Source organism: Eptatretus burgeri, chromosome 2, assembly GCF_056783735.1.
Source record: "Eptatretus burgeri isolate ZD-2024b chromosome 2, Ebu_testis_v1, whole genome shotgun sequence".
Classification (NCBI taxonomy): domain Eukaryota; kingdom Metazoa; phylum Chordata; class Myxini; order Myxiniformes; family Myxinidae; genus Eptatretus; species Eptatretus burgeri.
This window is the reverse complement of record NC_140962.1, coordinates 45,837,174-45,854,370: the sequence shown is the minus strand read 5'-3', so window position 1 is coordinate 45,854,370 and position 17,197 is coordinate 45,837,174. Positions and strand designations below refer to the sequence as shown.

At 42.7% G+C, this 17,197-nt stretch overlaps 1 protein-coding gene across 1 annotated transcript in view; it reads right to left on the bottom strand.

Moving 5' to 3' along the window:
- The window catches only part of LOC147031963 (uncharacterized), a 230,344-nt gene that overhangs the window by 156,816 nt on the left and 56,331 nt on the right, over positions 1-17,197 (bottom strand). Inside the window, exon 6 of the mRNA XM_085850276.1 lies at positions 15,236-15,367. Coding sequence (XP_085706402.1) covers positions 15,236-15,367 — 132 coding nt within the window. The remainder of the gene's footprint in view (positions 1-15,235; positions 15,368-17,197) is intronic.

The window sequence follows — 17,197 nt, the reverse complement described above, 5'->3', positions numbered from 1 at the left end:
TGTGATTTTGTGAACATTTAAACTCCTCTCCTGTGAACATTTTTCTGTGATTTTGGCAGCTATTTTGAAAAAGTGCCCCCAGGTGGTGAAATATGACACTGAAAATTGGAAGACAAGTTGAAAGTGATTCAGTATGATGTCCTTGAACAAATAAAAGTGAAAAATCAAAGTTGGCAAATTTATTGAAGTACTGATCAGATAGTGACAACTGCTGTCTGACTATATCCCCTACCTAAGGAAAATACATTTGTGAAGATTCCCCTTGATCTGACCAGCCGTTCTGGAGGTGTTTGAAGGTTTTAAGGTAAATTCAATATGGCCGCCAAACCATGTGACCTATCAATAAGAAATTAACAAACTTGAAAAAGGATGTCATGCGTAATGTGTGTGTAAAGTTTCGCCTCAATCTGTCCAGCTGTTCTGGAGAAGATATTTAAAAAAAAAAAAATTCAAAACAAGATGGCTGCCGAACCAAGTCACCCATGATGTCATAATATTTTTTTCTAAGGTGAATTGATGTGTAGATGATGCTCAAGAAATTTCAGATTTTTCCTATGCAGCATTCTACTTGATGAATTTTCACCGGGATACCGCTTCACCGATGACGTCACAAAAATCACCCGTGTTCCGGATGAAAAGTTCATTAAAATGTATGAAGTGAAAAAAAATTCCATTGCACGGTTTCAGAGATACAGAGGTCCAAAGTTTATCGGTTTTTTTCAAGATGGTGCCCGTACCACGTGACCTTTGACGTCACAATTATCAATTAAGTTTGTTTTCAAAAAAGATACATACTGTGGTGAAAATTTCGTTTCGATCGGACTTACCGTTCCTGAGAACATGATTTTTAAAGCGAAAGAACCTGCAAATTGTCGGCAGAAAAAGAATAAGGAAATAATAAATAAACAGAAGAAAAACAACAGGTTACCCAGTCCATTTGACTGGGCACACTAATTAGAATAAAAATCAGGGTCTGAGGGGTCTAGGGAGGGAGTTTATTGGGGGGGGGGTTTGCTCCCCCCCAAAGAGATACTTGCTTTCTTCTCAGAAATGACATTCAATTCCAATGAAACTTAACTACCACCTTCATCACCCAAGGTGTACCAACGTTTGCTCATAACATGAGAAATATCAGGCTCTAAGGGGGTGCATGGGGTGTTGCCCACCAAGATATGTATTTGCTTTCTTCTCAGATACTACACACAATTTCAATGAAACTTCACCACAACCTTCATCACACCCATGATGTACCAAAGTTTGTTCATCCCATAAAAAAAAAAATTGGGGTCTAAAGGGGTCTACAGATGGTGTTGCCCCCCAAAATAGGTATTTGCTTTATTCTCAGAAACTACAAACACAATTTCGATGAAACTTGAGCACAACCTCTATCACGTGTGATGTACCAAAGTTTGTTCATGGCTTTAACAACAACAAAAAAACTCCATAGGTATTTACTTTCTTCTCCATTACATATTTTTGGGGTCACCCATGCCTACCAGTGGTTCCTTGGTTAGCTTATCCAGCTACTACCAGGTGAGCACCCAGGGGTATTGCCCCGATGTTTATTACAGGTTACAGGTCACGTTTTTGGTTGAAGATATGTCTGTGCTGCTGATGCAATGCCCTTTGTAGGATAGGGCAGGAACTTTTAGCGTTTTAAGCCCGATTTCAACCCATTAAGGAGCGTAGATTTTGTTGCGATCAATACACCTTAATGAGGCATCAGAAAGGAAGCTTGTGGCCAAGTTTCATCAAAACAGTGTGTTTGGTTCAAGCAATAATGACTGAAGTGTTTACAGACTGACTGACTGACTGACTGACTGACCTATGGATACCGCTTGATCGCATAAGCTCACCGGACTAAAGTCCAGTAAAGTAAAGTGTTGCGGCTCTGCAAAGCAGGCACTCCTACAAAGCAATGGCATCCAGCATGTAGCGATCCAAAGACAGTTATCTCATTATTATTTGTTTAGTTAGCTCTTTCAAACATGTCTCGCGGGTACATGGGACAAGATGCGTTGCATAGGGCTTTTCGATAGGTTTTCAGTCCCCTATTCTTTCATGTTTTACTTCCCATTATTTCACACACGAACCTCACCATGCTTGCATGCATGCACACCACCGGCAGGCAAGTGACGTAATGAGTATGTGCTGTAGCGTTTCCATTCAAACCGCATACCATTTCCTGTTCAAATAGCCTGCCATAAACCAAACTGCCTCACCTCAAACCCTCACCACCCTCACCATAATTCTCACAACGCCTTCTAAAATCCCAACAACCTATGCCTGACCTCTTCACCACAAACGTCACAACCATGCCCAACCTCTTCAACCTCCTCATCAAAATCCCCTCAACTGCTCCCAACACTTTAACACCTTCACCACAAATGCTACAGCACTTCCTCTACCTCACAACTGCTACAAACTGCCCCAACCACAGTTAACTCCTGGACACTCACCACCGCCTCTGAGGAGGTGGGGGAAATGAAGGACATTACGAGCCGGGGTATTTTGGCACGAAACTTAAAGTGCAAATATGCGCGAGGGCTCGCTCAATGACGTCCGGGTAGCCCTGGCGCTCCACTAAATAACAATGCTTGAACGGAGTTCAGCACAAGTTCATGGCCGGAGAGCGTTCCCGAAGACCCTCGGCTAATGTTAATTGGGGAGCTGTGTCGGGTGGCCAGATTGAAGCATAACTGAAGCCATTTTCAGCTCTGGAATCTGGAGGGGCGTGGCTATGGCTCGGGGTGATGTCTGTGTGCCAATGGAGGAGCTCGGAAACGCCCACAGGGTCTTTGATCCGCTTTCTGGCCCCTCTTCCACACCAGGCTCTATAAAAAGAGAGCAAATCAGTCAGCTGGTCTCTTGAATCTCCTGAATAGAATTTCTTTGTCCTTCGTCTTTGCTGAGCCAAGCATCATCCGAGCTGAGAGGGCAGCGCAACCGAGCGAAGCGAGCAGGTTGGAGCAAGGGATGCCGGGGTTGTTTTTGGGTCATCGGCGCTTGGTGTTGATGGTGTTCCAGTCATTATCATGAACCGAACATTTACAAACTCCCTCACATGTGCCCCATTAAGCTGTCTTCTCACACATCTTTTTCTCCCATCTTTGTCCCATTTGCAGTGGATGCACAAACTAAAAGAGCAACAATTACTGATTCGCACACCTCCACCTCTTGCATCACGCTGCACCACATTTTGCACCTCCCACTCACACACCATAAACACCCCGAGTTTTCTTCCCTCCTCCCCCTTCCTAAGCGATTTGGTTGCGTAGGTCCGTCGACCGTGCCAGGTACAACGCCAGGTGATTGGGCCCTTCGGCTAGACAATTGAGGTCTCCATTTGTTTCCTCCAGCAATGGAGGTGTCGCGGTGTTTGAGTTTGAGGCGAAACGTGGTTTGAGGAGAAACATGGCTCGAACAACTGTGGTTTGTTGTGTGTCTAATTCTGAGGTCTGAGGTGCAAGAAGGGAAGGAAGGAAAGTGACAATAAAACTGCTAATATAAAGGGGAATGTTAGTGCTGATGGCGAGAGACATGACACAAAAATTAAAGGAAGGAACTTGATCAACAGTAAATGTGGAAACTGCAATTTGGTAGTGCTTGATGATGATTCAGCCATTGAGTGTGAGGTATGCAAATAATGGTTTCACTGCACATGTTAGAATGTATCAATGAAACTTTATGAAACTATTAATGAATTTGATGAGTGAGACTGGATTCATGCACTGGTATTGTGAAACCTGTAATTCTACCACTGGTAACATGATAAAAATGATAACATTACAAGTGAACCAAGCCTGACTACAAACTGAAATGAAAGGATTGAAGGATTAGAAGAGAGAGTGCAGAGGGAAAGTTAATGAGAATCAGATCCACGTAGAGAAGAAAAAAAACTGGATGAACTCAGGAAGGGAATACCGGTGAATACAGGAAACTCGATCAGTGTGAAGACAGAGGAAAGATGGATAAACTGATAATAGAAGAGATGGAAGAACAAGAAGAAAGAGAGAAAAGGAGAAACAATCTTAAGGCGCTAAATCGTCACACCTTGACGATTTAGCCAGTGTATGCCGACTTGTGAAAAATTTGTCTAAAACGCTGGCACACGTCGAATACGTTATGGGTAAGTTTTGATAACATTAAGAGCACGCTGAAAAACACTGCTATATGTCGTAGTACGCTGGCTTTCATCATTGTACTTTGCGGTTGTCCTCAAATTTTAGCATGCTTGAAATGTTACGACGTATGCCAGCGTATGACTCACATGTTCCGCGACGCTGGCTATAAGTTGTAGGCACGTTATGCAATCGTTGACACACGTCGACACAGGTTACTTGTAAGTTACTCCTAAGTCGAAACACGTTGAGGTAATGATTAGCATACTCGAAACTTATTTATAACCTATGAGTAAGGTGTTGTAGGCACGTTACACGATCGTTGACACGTCGAGGCACGTTATGCGATCGAGGAACGCTACTTGTAAGTTACTCATAAGTCGAAACACGTCGAGATAATGCTTAGCGTACCCAAAACTTATTTCTAGCCTATGAGTAACGTGCTTTGAACATATGTGTAACGTACCTCAAACGCATATTGACGTATGTAGACGTATTTGATTGACATCTTCCGGATGACCACAGAACTTACTGAACGTGTTTCTAATTTACAGCTTCCGTATAATGGCGTATTGGCAGCGTTTAAAAAAAAACAAACAAACAAGCAGTCAGAGACTGGTACTTACGAAATCGTCAACTTGACCTCTGACCTTGTCTAATAAAAGCTGTCTCTAGAGAAGGTAGCAACGCAAACCAGAAGTTTCTTTGATGATTCTGTACCAAACCATCAAAAATCGAATGTTTGACCTCACTGTGACCTTGACCTCTGACAGATTTTGACCAAAATCTAATCAGCGCTAGCCATCACCCTCCTGAAACACATGGTGTAATTTGACATTGGTGGCTTCTTCCGTTCTCGAGTTATCATGCCGACAAACACACAAACACACACACAAACAAACACACAAACAAACGACGGAAGTCATCAATATACTTACGAAATCGAAGATTTCGTAAGTAACAACAATAACTTCTGATATTTCGTCACGTGCCGTTACGTCACGTCTGATTGCCTCTTCAGTTTGCTCATGACTTATTCTTAGTTCCTCCTCTATGAATATTTTCTGTTTGAGGATATTGTGACGTCGACGTCGAAACTTAAAAGCAAATGTCCGAATATATTTTAAAATTCAGCCATTGATAGACTAAAAAAAAAAACAACAACAACAACAACTTCAGATATTTCGTCACATGCCTTCACGGAGCCAAGGAGAAAAAAAGAAAATGTGCCTTGACGGAGAAAATAAGTTTCGGGAATGCTAAACATTACCTCTTCGTGTTTCGACTTATGAGTAACTTACAAGGAACTTGTGTCGACGTGTGTCAACGATCGCATATCGTGCCTACAACTTATTCCCAGCGTAGCAGAAGGTGTGAGCCATACAGCGAGTACGTCATAAAATTTTCAGCATGCTTGAAATTTCACGACGTACTACGACGTATGACAGCGTACTTCATCGTTTTTCAGCATGCTCTTCACATAAACCAAACTTACCCAGAACGTATTTGACTTGTGCCAGCGTTTTAGACACATTTTTCAGAGGTCAGCATACGCTGGCTAAATCGTCAAGGTGTGACTGCGATGTTGACACTTCCAATTCTCAGGCGGTTTGAATCGGCGAGCGGCAGCTTTTTAATTGGCTACGCCACGTGATCGTCGGCGATACATGCAGCGCGCTATGCATAAGTTAGACTATCGTTGGACATAGGTTGTGAACGCCGACAACACGCTAATCATTCGTTGGTATAAGTTATCTATAAGACAACGAAACGTTCTGTGTACGTTACTAATATGTTATGCATACGACCAACTCGCTATGAATACGACAAAAACTTTAAAAAAAACATCAAAATTTCAGCGTACGCCAACGTTTTACATACATTTCTATACGTTGCCATTGCTGGCTAAATCTTCAAGGTGTGACAGCGCCTTTATATTTTTGGGGGTTACGAGAATACGAGAAGCCAAATTCGAGAATACCGGAAGGAGGATGATACAGTTGAAGTCAATTCAATTTTGAAGAACGACTTGCACATGGAGAGCTATGCGATCAAAACTTTGTACAGGCTTGGCTAAAAAACAACAAAACAAAACAAAACTAGAGTAATTTGACTGCGCGCAGTCGACGGGTATGCCTCCGCTCTCCCACACAAACACTTGAGTATTGACATATTTGACCCTCGACCTTTATTATATCTGGCCCAAAATCGAATCGGTTAATTGCCCTGTCTAACTTTACCTTTGTACCATGTTTGATGAAATTCTGTCCAATATTTCTTGAGTTAGGGCCTAAACGAAAATCCGGACGGACAGATGGACGGACGGATGGGTGGACGGGCGGACGGACAACCCGGAAACATAATGCCTCCGGCACCCTTGGTGCGGAGGCATAAAAACCAGTTGATGCTGCCAGCTCCAAACCAATGAAAGTTGTCATGAGACAAGCTGATACACGAGATGAAGTGTTGCAGAAAGTCAGAAGTATCAGCAGCAACAACAGAGATAAACCCGTACAGATATATAGAGACCGAACAAAAGGAGAAAGAGATGATTAGAAAAAGTTACGTAAGGAACTGAAAGAAAGAAAGCCAAACAGCGAGGAGAACCTGTTTATTCGGAATGGATGGAAAAATACAGGGAACTTTTTGTCCCCATGAAGGAACCACCTAGAAGAGAACTACAGAAGGAGTGCACACATACTAGCACAGCAAGCATCAACACACCACATGAACAAGCACACATTCAAGTGGCAAGTGATTCACATGGAGATGCACAAAGTGAATTGCAAAGTGTATCTGTTGTAGCACCATGTAATGAACGAGATGTTGATGTCAATTATTTGCAAACTGAACGTAATACAATGTCATTGTCAAACCTTAAATTTTTCTCCACAAACTGTGGCACGGTTTGGAATAAGACAGATGAACTGAAAACTGGACTGGAGATGCAGAAACCAGATATAGTAGCACTAACAGATTTATCAGAAGAATATTCAACCAGGGCAACGAGTCCAACCTTGTGAACCCCAGATACAAGGATACCAGATGTTTCTACCAGATAAACGATGTGTTGTGAAACGAGGAGTGGTTATTTACCTTCAAGACAGCATCTCAGGATTCTTAACAAATCTGGATGAGGGGAAGTTTTAAGAGTCAGTGTGGGTCCAGATCAGGAAAGAAGAGACTATGCTTCTGTTTGGCTGTGTGTACAGGAGTCCAACAAGCAATGAAGCCAATAATAAAGAACTGTGTGCACCATTAGAGAAAGCAAGTAGACTGATCTACAGAGAGTTAATTGTAGTCGGATACTTCAACTACAGAGAGATAAACTGGCAACTGAATAACATCAGAGGAACTGATTCCAACACAAGACATTCTTTCTTCGACTGTGTAAATTACCGATTTCTTCATCAACATTTACGTGAACAAACAACATATAGTGATGCGCAAACTCCTAGCCTCCAGAACTTGCTGTTGACGAACAAGGAAGAGGAAATATTTCCGAGATGGAAATTCATCCACCCTTGGGCATGAGTGATCACGTGACATTATTATTATTTCAGATAGCAGTCAAATCACAGAATGAGGAGGTGTTACTAACCAGGAACTACTACCATGCAGATTATGACAAGATGAGACAAAAGTTTGAGAGAGGTTGACTGGGAGCAATAACTACTAGATACCACTTGAAGAGTCATGGAGTACATGTGAAAGTACGATTCAGAATTGTATAGAGGACTGCATCCCCTTGAGAAAGAAAATGACGAGGAAACGGCCACAGTGGATGAACAAAGCAGCTCTCGGGTCAGTGAAGGAGAAACAGAGGTGAGGATAGATATTTCAAACATAGAAACAAGGAAAGCAAAGATGAATGGGAGGACTACACAAAAGCTAGAAGCAGCAACCTCAACAATGAAACAGACGAAAGCAGAATTTGAGAACAAGTTAGCAGAAGAGGTCAAGATCAATAATCAGAGCTTTTGGAAATACGTGAAGAGCCAATCCAAGGCTAAGACAGGAGTCCATGACTTGCAAACATCTGATGGAGACTGGGCAAGGAGTGACGCAGAAAAGGCAGAAACTGTCAATACATACTTTGGGAGCGTTTATTCACAATAGGATGTGTCAATAATGCCCAGTCAGGAACTGAGATCAGAAGCCACCATATCTGATGTAGCATATACTTCACAAGACATAGAGTGCTTTCTTGCGCACATGGACATCAACAAGTTTCCAGGACCAGATGGGATACACTCATGTGTTCAACAAGAAACCCATGAAGAAATAAGTGAACCTCTTCGGATGATATTCACCAAACTCTTGAGGGAGGGAAGTGTACCAAAGTTATGAAAACAAGTTACTGCAGTGCCAATTTTCAAAAAAGGGTGAGAAGTCTAAATCCAGCTAACTACAGACAAGTAAGTTTGACCTTCGTGGTGTGAGAGTTAATGGAGAAGATCATTAGAAAAGTCCTGATAAAACACATGGACAAAAATGATTTAACAAGTGCAGAACAGCATGGATTTCACAGTGGAAGATCTAGTGCAACCCAACTACTGGAAGTTCTTGAGCAATGGACAAGAAATCTTGACGGGGGACAAAATATTGACTGCATGTACTTAGATTAATTATCGAAAGGCCTTCGACAGTGTGCCACATCAGCACCTTCTTCGCAAGCTTGAGTCATATGGAATTGAAGGATGTCTACTAAATTGGACAGAGGAGTACTTGACTGGACGATCACATAAAGTTCATTTGAGAGGAAAGTTATCGCACAGGGTGGATGTTGTGAGCGGCATTCCACAAGGAAGTGTACTGGGACCAGTATTGTGCATCCTCTTCATCAACGATCTCCCAGAGGATGTTAAATCAAACCTGAAGTTCTTTACTGATGACACTAAGTTATACAGTTGTTGACTGTCAAGATGATGCTGAAGCCCTTCAAAAAGACTTGGATGCTGTCACTGAATGGTCTAGAAAGTGGCAATTTACCATTCAATGATGAGAAATGTAAAGTAGTGCATTATGGGAGGAAAAAATCGGAGATACACATACTCCATGTCAGATGATTCAGGGCAGAAGGAAGTCAAGGAGGGGAAAGAGGAAAAAGACCTTGACATTATATTCAATCCAAGTCTAACCTTCAGTACTCATGCTGCTGACACTGCCAAGAGAGCCAACATGAAGCTGGGAATCATTAAAAGATCCTTCTCAGTGATAAAACAGAAAGGAATTCTTCAACTCGACAAGACCATTGTTAGGCCTACACGAGAATACTGAAACTTTGTATGGTACCCTACATACAAGAAGGATGAAGACCTGAAGGAGAACGTACAACAAAGAGTTACTAGACTAATACCTGATGGATGACATCTCGAATACCCATCTCGAATACAGATTGATAGCTCTGAAATTACCAACACTGGCTTACAGAATACGAATGGCAGAACTCAACCAGGTCTTTAAAATTGTAAAGAAGTTTGATAACCTGGAGGCCATGAAATTCTTCGAGATTGATGAAAGGTTGAGAACCAGAGGGCACAGACCAAAAATTGGGAAATACCACTGCAGATTAAGACGAAGGTAGAATGGATTCTCAGTCAGAAGCATCAACAACTGGAACTCAGGACCTGAAAGAGCAGTCAACGCAAAAATGGTCCGGTCAACCAGTTCAAGTCAGCATTGTAGGTACACTGGGCACGTCATCCATTGAAGTACTAATCCTACAAGAGGAACACATGAATCGACGCAGGAACGAGAGACAAATAAACATCGCTTCCAGTCTCGACATCCAAGTAAAGAGGGCATGTATCAGAAAGGGTTAAGGGGTTGTTACCATTTATTTATTACTTGTACTGATTGCTTCTTGTAGATTCCCCTTCCCGTGACTTTTGAAAATACATATACTTGTCTCGGGGTGAATTCTGGCCGTGGTGGTTCTCTTTGGGTGATTAAAGAGAGAACCATTAAGGGATTAATTGGCTGTGGGTCTCAACACCACAAACCAAACCAGATCAGGCTCGCTTGATTAATTAGCATAAGACATGCGACACCTAATTGGTGCAACGCTGGGCTAATTCGAACTTCGAATCTGAATGGTATCGCAGCATAGACATGTAATCTGGTGGTCAGGTCAGGTCAGGTATGGGAGCATGTGCCAGAGCAGCGCGTCGCTGCATCCATTTTATGCCAGTACTCAAAGTCCTCCGTCTGCCCATCGCCTTGAGATGTCGATCAACCTGCTACAACCACGAGGAATGTGGTCGGCCCGTCGGCCTCCTTCACTCACGAGGCTCCCTCACTGAGAGAATCTGTTGAGCAAGATGAGCGTCAGGAAAACGAGCCACATGTCCATACAGCTGCAGCTGACGCTCACGGACTATACAGGTAACAAATCTAATCTGATTCTCTCAGAAACGGCTTGTTGGACACAAAGTCTGACCAGCAATAGCCAAGGAGACCTGGTACTGAAGGAGTTAAGTCTCCATCTCAGATCCTTGGTCAGAGTCCAAGTCTCACATCAGTAGAGAAAGAATGGAAACACCAAGGACATAAAGACTCGGACTTTCATCATCCTGCATAGGTAACGACAGCGCCACAACCCATGATGCAGTGAATCGATGACTCCCCAGGCCCGACCCAGATGTCTATTTACCTATGGCTCACAGCCAGCGGAGACATGAATATCACTGCCAAGGTAAGTGAATCTCTCCGTGACTTCAACATCCTCACCACAAACAGGTACAGACAAGATAGCAGCATCCAAGGTGTCACTGAAAGCCTAGATCTTAGTTTTGACCCAGGAAACCTGTAATCCCAGTGGCTCAGACTCCTCATTCAGCACCTCGAGGGCTCCCATAAGGACATCCAACATCTTCGCAACCTTCATCCAGCGGTGAAGACACCAAAGCAGTCGATTGTTATGGTCACGTTGAGGCGACTCGCCGGATTCAAATTAGGCAACTGGGATGACCAGACGACTATAACATTGATGCCAGGAGTGGAATGTGGACCCAAGGCTTGAGAAACTGTTGCCTCAAAATGAAATTGCAGAGTATGATTGGCACGTAAATTTAAATCCAGATGGAGAACCAAAGTGGCCATAATCATGAGGATGCACACTGGTTAGACACTACCTTAGCCCCAATAGCCATGGAGGTTGAGGGACCCATATAGGGTGAGGTGGTATCTACTCTACTAACTAGTAGCCCCATGAATTCCCCTCCAGTTAGCCATTGTACCAGTAGAAGGGAACAACAGGCCAGGGTCACTACATCAGCAGGGGGACAGCCCCGATATTACGGCTATGATTACATGGCTTATGGCTGATATGGAGGCCAGGCTGGGGGCTGAGATGACAGCCAGCGCTGACAGGCAGGACTGAAATAGAAGGGGGTCAAGCCAAACTGATGGCCAAAATGGAGACCATGGTGGGAAACCTGGCAAGGCATGCAGAACACAGAGCAGGCCTTGGCAGTTGGTCAGGCCAAGGTGATATAAAGGGAATAGGTGCACAGCCAGGAAAGCCAGGGGATTTACAAAAGAGGGGGCAATTAAGAGAGCAAGGGAAACAGCACCAGCAAGGGAGAATGGAAATAAAATTTAACAATGGGAGATGGAGATAGGGGGGAGAGTAGAGATAGTGACACAACAAGAGATAGAAGTAGTTAAAATAGACAATGGGAGCACCAGAGTAAAGGATTTATTGGCCTGGGCCAAGAGATTAAGGGGATAGTTGGAGGTGGCCCTGGCTGAGGAGGATAAAGGACGGGCTGGGATTGAGACGTGCTTCATGCACATTGCCCCACAGGTGGTGCAATTATCAGTGCAGGGAGAGCTGGCAGAGCAGCCAGATCAAGAGGTGGAGCTGGCCATTGAGGCCGCAACAAACAGGTATGCCGACACACATAGGAATGGTGTGAATGGAGAGCAGGAGGTCTTGGTAGCGGAGGTCGAGATGGAATCTATCCCTAAGGTGGTGTGTGTGCCCGAGTATGCGCGGAGAGCAGGCCCCACACACGAGCTTCCAGAACCCGCTTTTCGGGTCTCTGGGGTCGGGACGGAATGGCTATGTGAGCGACACACTCCGGTGCGCTGCCGTGAGGTCGAAACCATGCGGCTTATGCAGAGTGGCATGGTTGTGGGGTAAGGCAAGCGTGCGAGCAGGTGCTCGTGTGCACATCTGGTGAGCAGGGTTGTGTGGCATGCAGAATGAATGTTGGTGAGGAAGGAGGAACGCAGACGGGAAAGCCGCTGCCAGAGACGGACTGCATAGCGGCAGGACATGCAGGGGAGGACTCACGTCGGTGCCCCGCATCGCCATCCAATAGACTAATAGAGGAACACTTTACTAACAACGTTGTGACATTTCCTTACAATGATGTCAGTTCCCGTGAGTGCGCTTTTATTTTGAAGTGAATTTCCACTAAACCTTAATCTTTGTTCAGCATCCACACGGTGAACCTATGCTCTTATTTTGAAGTGACTTTCAGCTAAACATCATGTAGAGAGGCATTGCGGGAGGGAAATTCTGCTCCATCATCCTCCTCTTCACAATAGCCCACTCACCCTCCATTAACCCCTCATACTCCACCTCCACAGGCTTCATCCATGGCCATTGTCGGTGAGTACAGTTCAGTACAGCACTATACTTGACAGGTTACTTTTTTCGCTCACTTACAGAAATAAAAAATAAAAATAAAAAATACTGGCCACTAAGGGGGTCTACAGGTGTTGCCCCCCAAAATAACTTTCTTCTCAGAAACTACACATGCAATTCGGTTGAAACTTGACCACAACCTTCATCACCTGCGATGTACCAAAGTTTGTTCACGACATTAAAATAATTAATCGGGGTCGAAGTGGGTTTAAGGGGGTTGCTCCCAAAAGGAGGTATTTGCTTTTTTCTCGGAAACTAAACACACAATTCCGATGAAACTTGACCACCACATTCATCACCCGTGATCTACCAAAGATTGTTCATGACATTAAAAGGAAAAATCAAGGTCTAACGAGGTGTACGGCAGGGTTTCCCCCTGAAATATGCATTTGCTTTCTTCTCAGAAACTATACACAGTTCCGATGAAATTGACCAACACCTTTATCACCTGAGATGTACCAAAGTTTGTTCACGACATTAAAAACAAACAAAAAAATTAAAAAAAATTGTGGTCTTGGGGGGGGGGGGGGTGCCCCGAAAATATGTATTTGCTTTCTTCTCCAAAACCACACCCACAATTTTGATGAAGCTTCACCACAACCTTCATCACCTGTGACATACCAAAATTTGTTCACAGCATTAAAAATTTTGGGCTTGAGGGGCATGGGGTGGGAGTGCCCCCCCCCCAAATAGGTATTTGCTATAACATTGGTTCATTGGCACATTTTGCTGATTCCATCCCACGTTGACTTCCTCCTCTGTATCATTAATATACCAGAGGGGTATTGCCCCTATTTTTGTTATTTACATAATGCTTTATACTAGTCCGTCCACCTTGCAGCTTAAGACAGGGTTTTGCTCTCACTTCTGGGTGTCTGTCTGTGTGTCTATCTGGGCCACAACTTCTTTTTTATAATTTGAGCTTTTGTCATCAAATTTTCAACAAAGCTTTATTTTGAGAATATGGAGAAGACTGATAATTTTGTTTAAATAATTTTCATTATTATTATTATTATTGTTAGACCCTTTTTTTTTTTTGCTCTTTTTTAACATTTTTTTCCCCAGCAACCACTTATCTGCCAAATTTTTCAGGGTAGGAGTGACCCCCCATGAAGCATTTTTCAATGAAAATTGTGACGTCATAGGTCATGTGGTATGGCAGCCATATTGGATTCAACGCAAAAACAAAAAACAAAAAAAAAAAACATTCTATCTCTGAAACCGCTGATCTTGACACGTCTCATTCCACTCCCAATGGGGACTAAAGTATTTTAAGGATGACATCATTGGTGAAGTGGCAGACCAGCCATAAATGTTTTGATCGAAATCCATGTTTACCACTGAGATTCAATGTGTATGTCCAGGCTGTAATTTTTATTGGTTGATTGTGTTGATATCAACCAATGATATTTATTGCTTGATATCAACCAATATATTATATTGGTTGATTGTGTGCATTATTCTATCTGTCTATCACAATTTTAAATGGATCTTCACCATCTGGTAGAATTTGTCATCAAGAAGAAGCCTGTTGTTTTTGAGATCAAGATGTCAACAAAAGCCAAAGGTCAAAAACTGTCAAATTTCTCAAATCCTCAAGTTTCATCTGATTGACTTGAAATTTGAAAAGAATTTGCACATCAAGTTACTGAATTCAACCAATTATTTTTGAGGTCAACATTGGCCAAAAGGTCAACAGAGGCCAAATTTCTAAAATTGTCAATTTTTATCCAATTGACTGGAAATTTGAAGTGGAGTTGCATATTTGTTCAGACTCCAACCACCAATTATTTTTGAGGTCAACATAGGCCAAAGGTCAACACCTTTGGTGAGATTTTAAAATCCAGAATTTTCATCCCATTGACTTGGAATTTGAAGAGCATTTGCATATTTGATCATTTAATTAAACCACTGATTATTTTTAATGTCAAATTTGTTTTATGCATTTCACAAGGTCTGTGCTCTGCATGACATCTTTCTTGTTTTATGATTAGGATGTATTGAATGTAAATGTTCAAAAATATGCTCTTTGGTGAACTCGTTAAAGGTGTTTTTAGTGCAAAAAGATTTCAACTTTGGACACATAGAATTTTATCTACATTAATATAAATGGGAAAATTTGTTTCCATCAATGTCATTTCCTATGACGTCACACTTTTTAGGGACATGTTAACGATGTTGGCAAACTTACTGTGTTGTAGGATGTGGTGGCCAGCTGTTCCTGTCAACACAACTTAGATTGAGGCCATGCATCCCCCATGGTGATTGATTTACATATGCTTGATTCTACCTCTTCCACAAGCTTTGATGATGTAAAAAAAACAACTATTTTTTGCAAACTTGCCCAAATTCTAAGCCAAGTTTTTGCTACCCAGCACTCGGAGGGTGGGGGGAGGGGGGCATGCAGGAAAAGGTATGAGATGAGAAAGTGGAGGTGACAGGAGTACAAGCTTACCGCAGTGCTTGTTCCCTCCTGGACGCCACCATGCTGGGCCAGCAATTAGCCCTGGTGCCTCTTCAAGGGTACAATTGGGCTCAACTTCGACCTCCACATCCCCTGGCATGAGCACCGCTGTTTCCTCTGGCTCTTTCGGTCAAGGAAGGAAGAAAAAGGGAAGGAGGAAGAGAATCAATCAGTCAATTCATTATACAGGGCTTTTCATTTGGAAGCAAAATCTGAAGGCACTTTAGAAGGAAGAAAAAGTAAAAAAATAAAAAAAAGTTTAAATAGGCACAAAAGTGGAATACCCCTTAGCCCAAAGACGTAAGAATAGTGGAACGGACGAGCCAAGGCTCAGAGAACTGAATGGCTTCATCTAGCGGATGATAATGTTAAAAATATATATATTCTTTTTTTTTTTTCTTTACAAGATTGAAGGTCATGCAAGAGAGATGATGTGGGGTATGAATTCACAGTGGGGCAACAGTTGGACACAATAAGTAAGGGAATAAACAAACAGCAAGAGGAGAGACAGGAGGTGGGGGAAACACTAACTTGAGAGTAATGGCATAGGGTTCGGTAGGTAAGGGTTAATGGGGATAGAAAACATTATGGGTAGGGATGTGGTGGTATTAGATGGGAGTGTGCTCCATACTTGAAGTCCTTGAGGAACAAGGACAAATGTGTCCAAGAGCCGCGTCATAAAGGTTTTGTCTTCACCAGAAGAACAAGAGGAGGAAGAAGAACAAGAAGAACAAGAAGAACAACGCGGAGCTCTCTTAGAGCCAGCGTTCGCAACGCGACGCGGCTAAAAAGCAGGATAAAATAGCTAAGCAAGACAGTTCCGCAGATGAGAGGGAAAATGACTAGAAAATCATACGCCCTCCTCCATCGACACAAGGAAATACAAGGAGCTTGGAAACGGGAGGCCATTTGGCCTGTGCTATGTGTGTATGTATATATATATATATATATATATATATATATATATATATATATATATATATATATATATATATATATATATATATATATATATATATATATATATATATATATATATATATATATATACACACATACATATAGAGTGGGGAGAACAGGTATTTGATACACTACCAATTTTGCAGGTTTTCCCACTTACAAAGCACGTAGAGGTCTGTAATTTTTATCATAGGTACACTTCAACTGTGAAAGACGGAATCTAAAACAAAAATCCTGAAAATCACATTGTATGATTTTTAAATAATTAATTTGCATTTTATTGCATGAAATAAGTATTTGATACATCAGAAAAACAGAACTTAATATTTGGTACAGAAACCTTTGTTTGCAATTACAGAGATCAGACGTTTCCTATAGTTCTTAACCAGGTTTGCACAGACTGCAGCAAGGATTTTGGCCCACTCCTCCATGCAGATCTTCTCCAGATCCTTCAGGTTTTGGGGCTGTAACTGGGCAACACAGACTTTCAGCTCCCTCCAAAGATTTTCTATTGGGTTCAGGTCTGGAGACTGGCGAGGGCACTCCAAGACCTTGAGATGCTTCATACGGAGCCACTCCTTAGTTGCCCTGGCTGTGTGTTTCAGGTCGTTGTCATGCTGGAAGACCCAGCCTCGCCCCATCTTCAATGCTCTTGTTGAGGGAAGGAGGTTGTTGGCCAAGATCTCGCGATACATGGCCCCATCCATCCTCCCCTCAATACGGTGCAGTCGTCCTGTCCCCTTTGCAGAAAAGCATCCCCAAAGAATGATGTTTCCACCTCCATGCTTCATGGTTGGGATGGTGTTCTTGGGGTTGTACTCATCCTTCTTCTTCCTCCAAACACGGCGAGTGGAGTTTAAACCAAAAAGCTCTATTTTGGTCTCATCAGACCACATGACCTTCTCCCATTCCTCCTCTGGATCATCCAGATGGTCATTGGCAAACTTCAGACGGGCCTGGACGTGCGCTGGCTTGAGCAGAGGGACCTTGCGT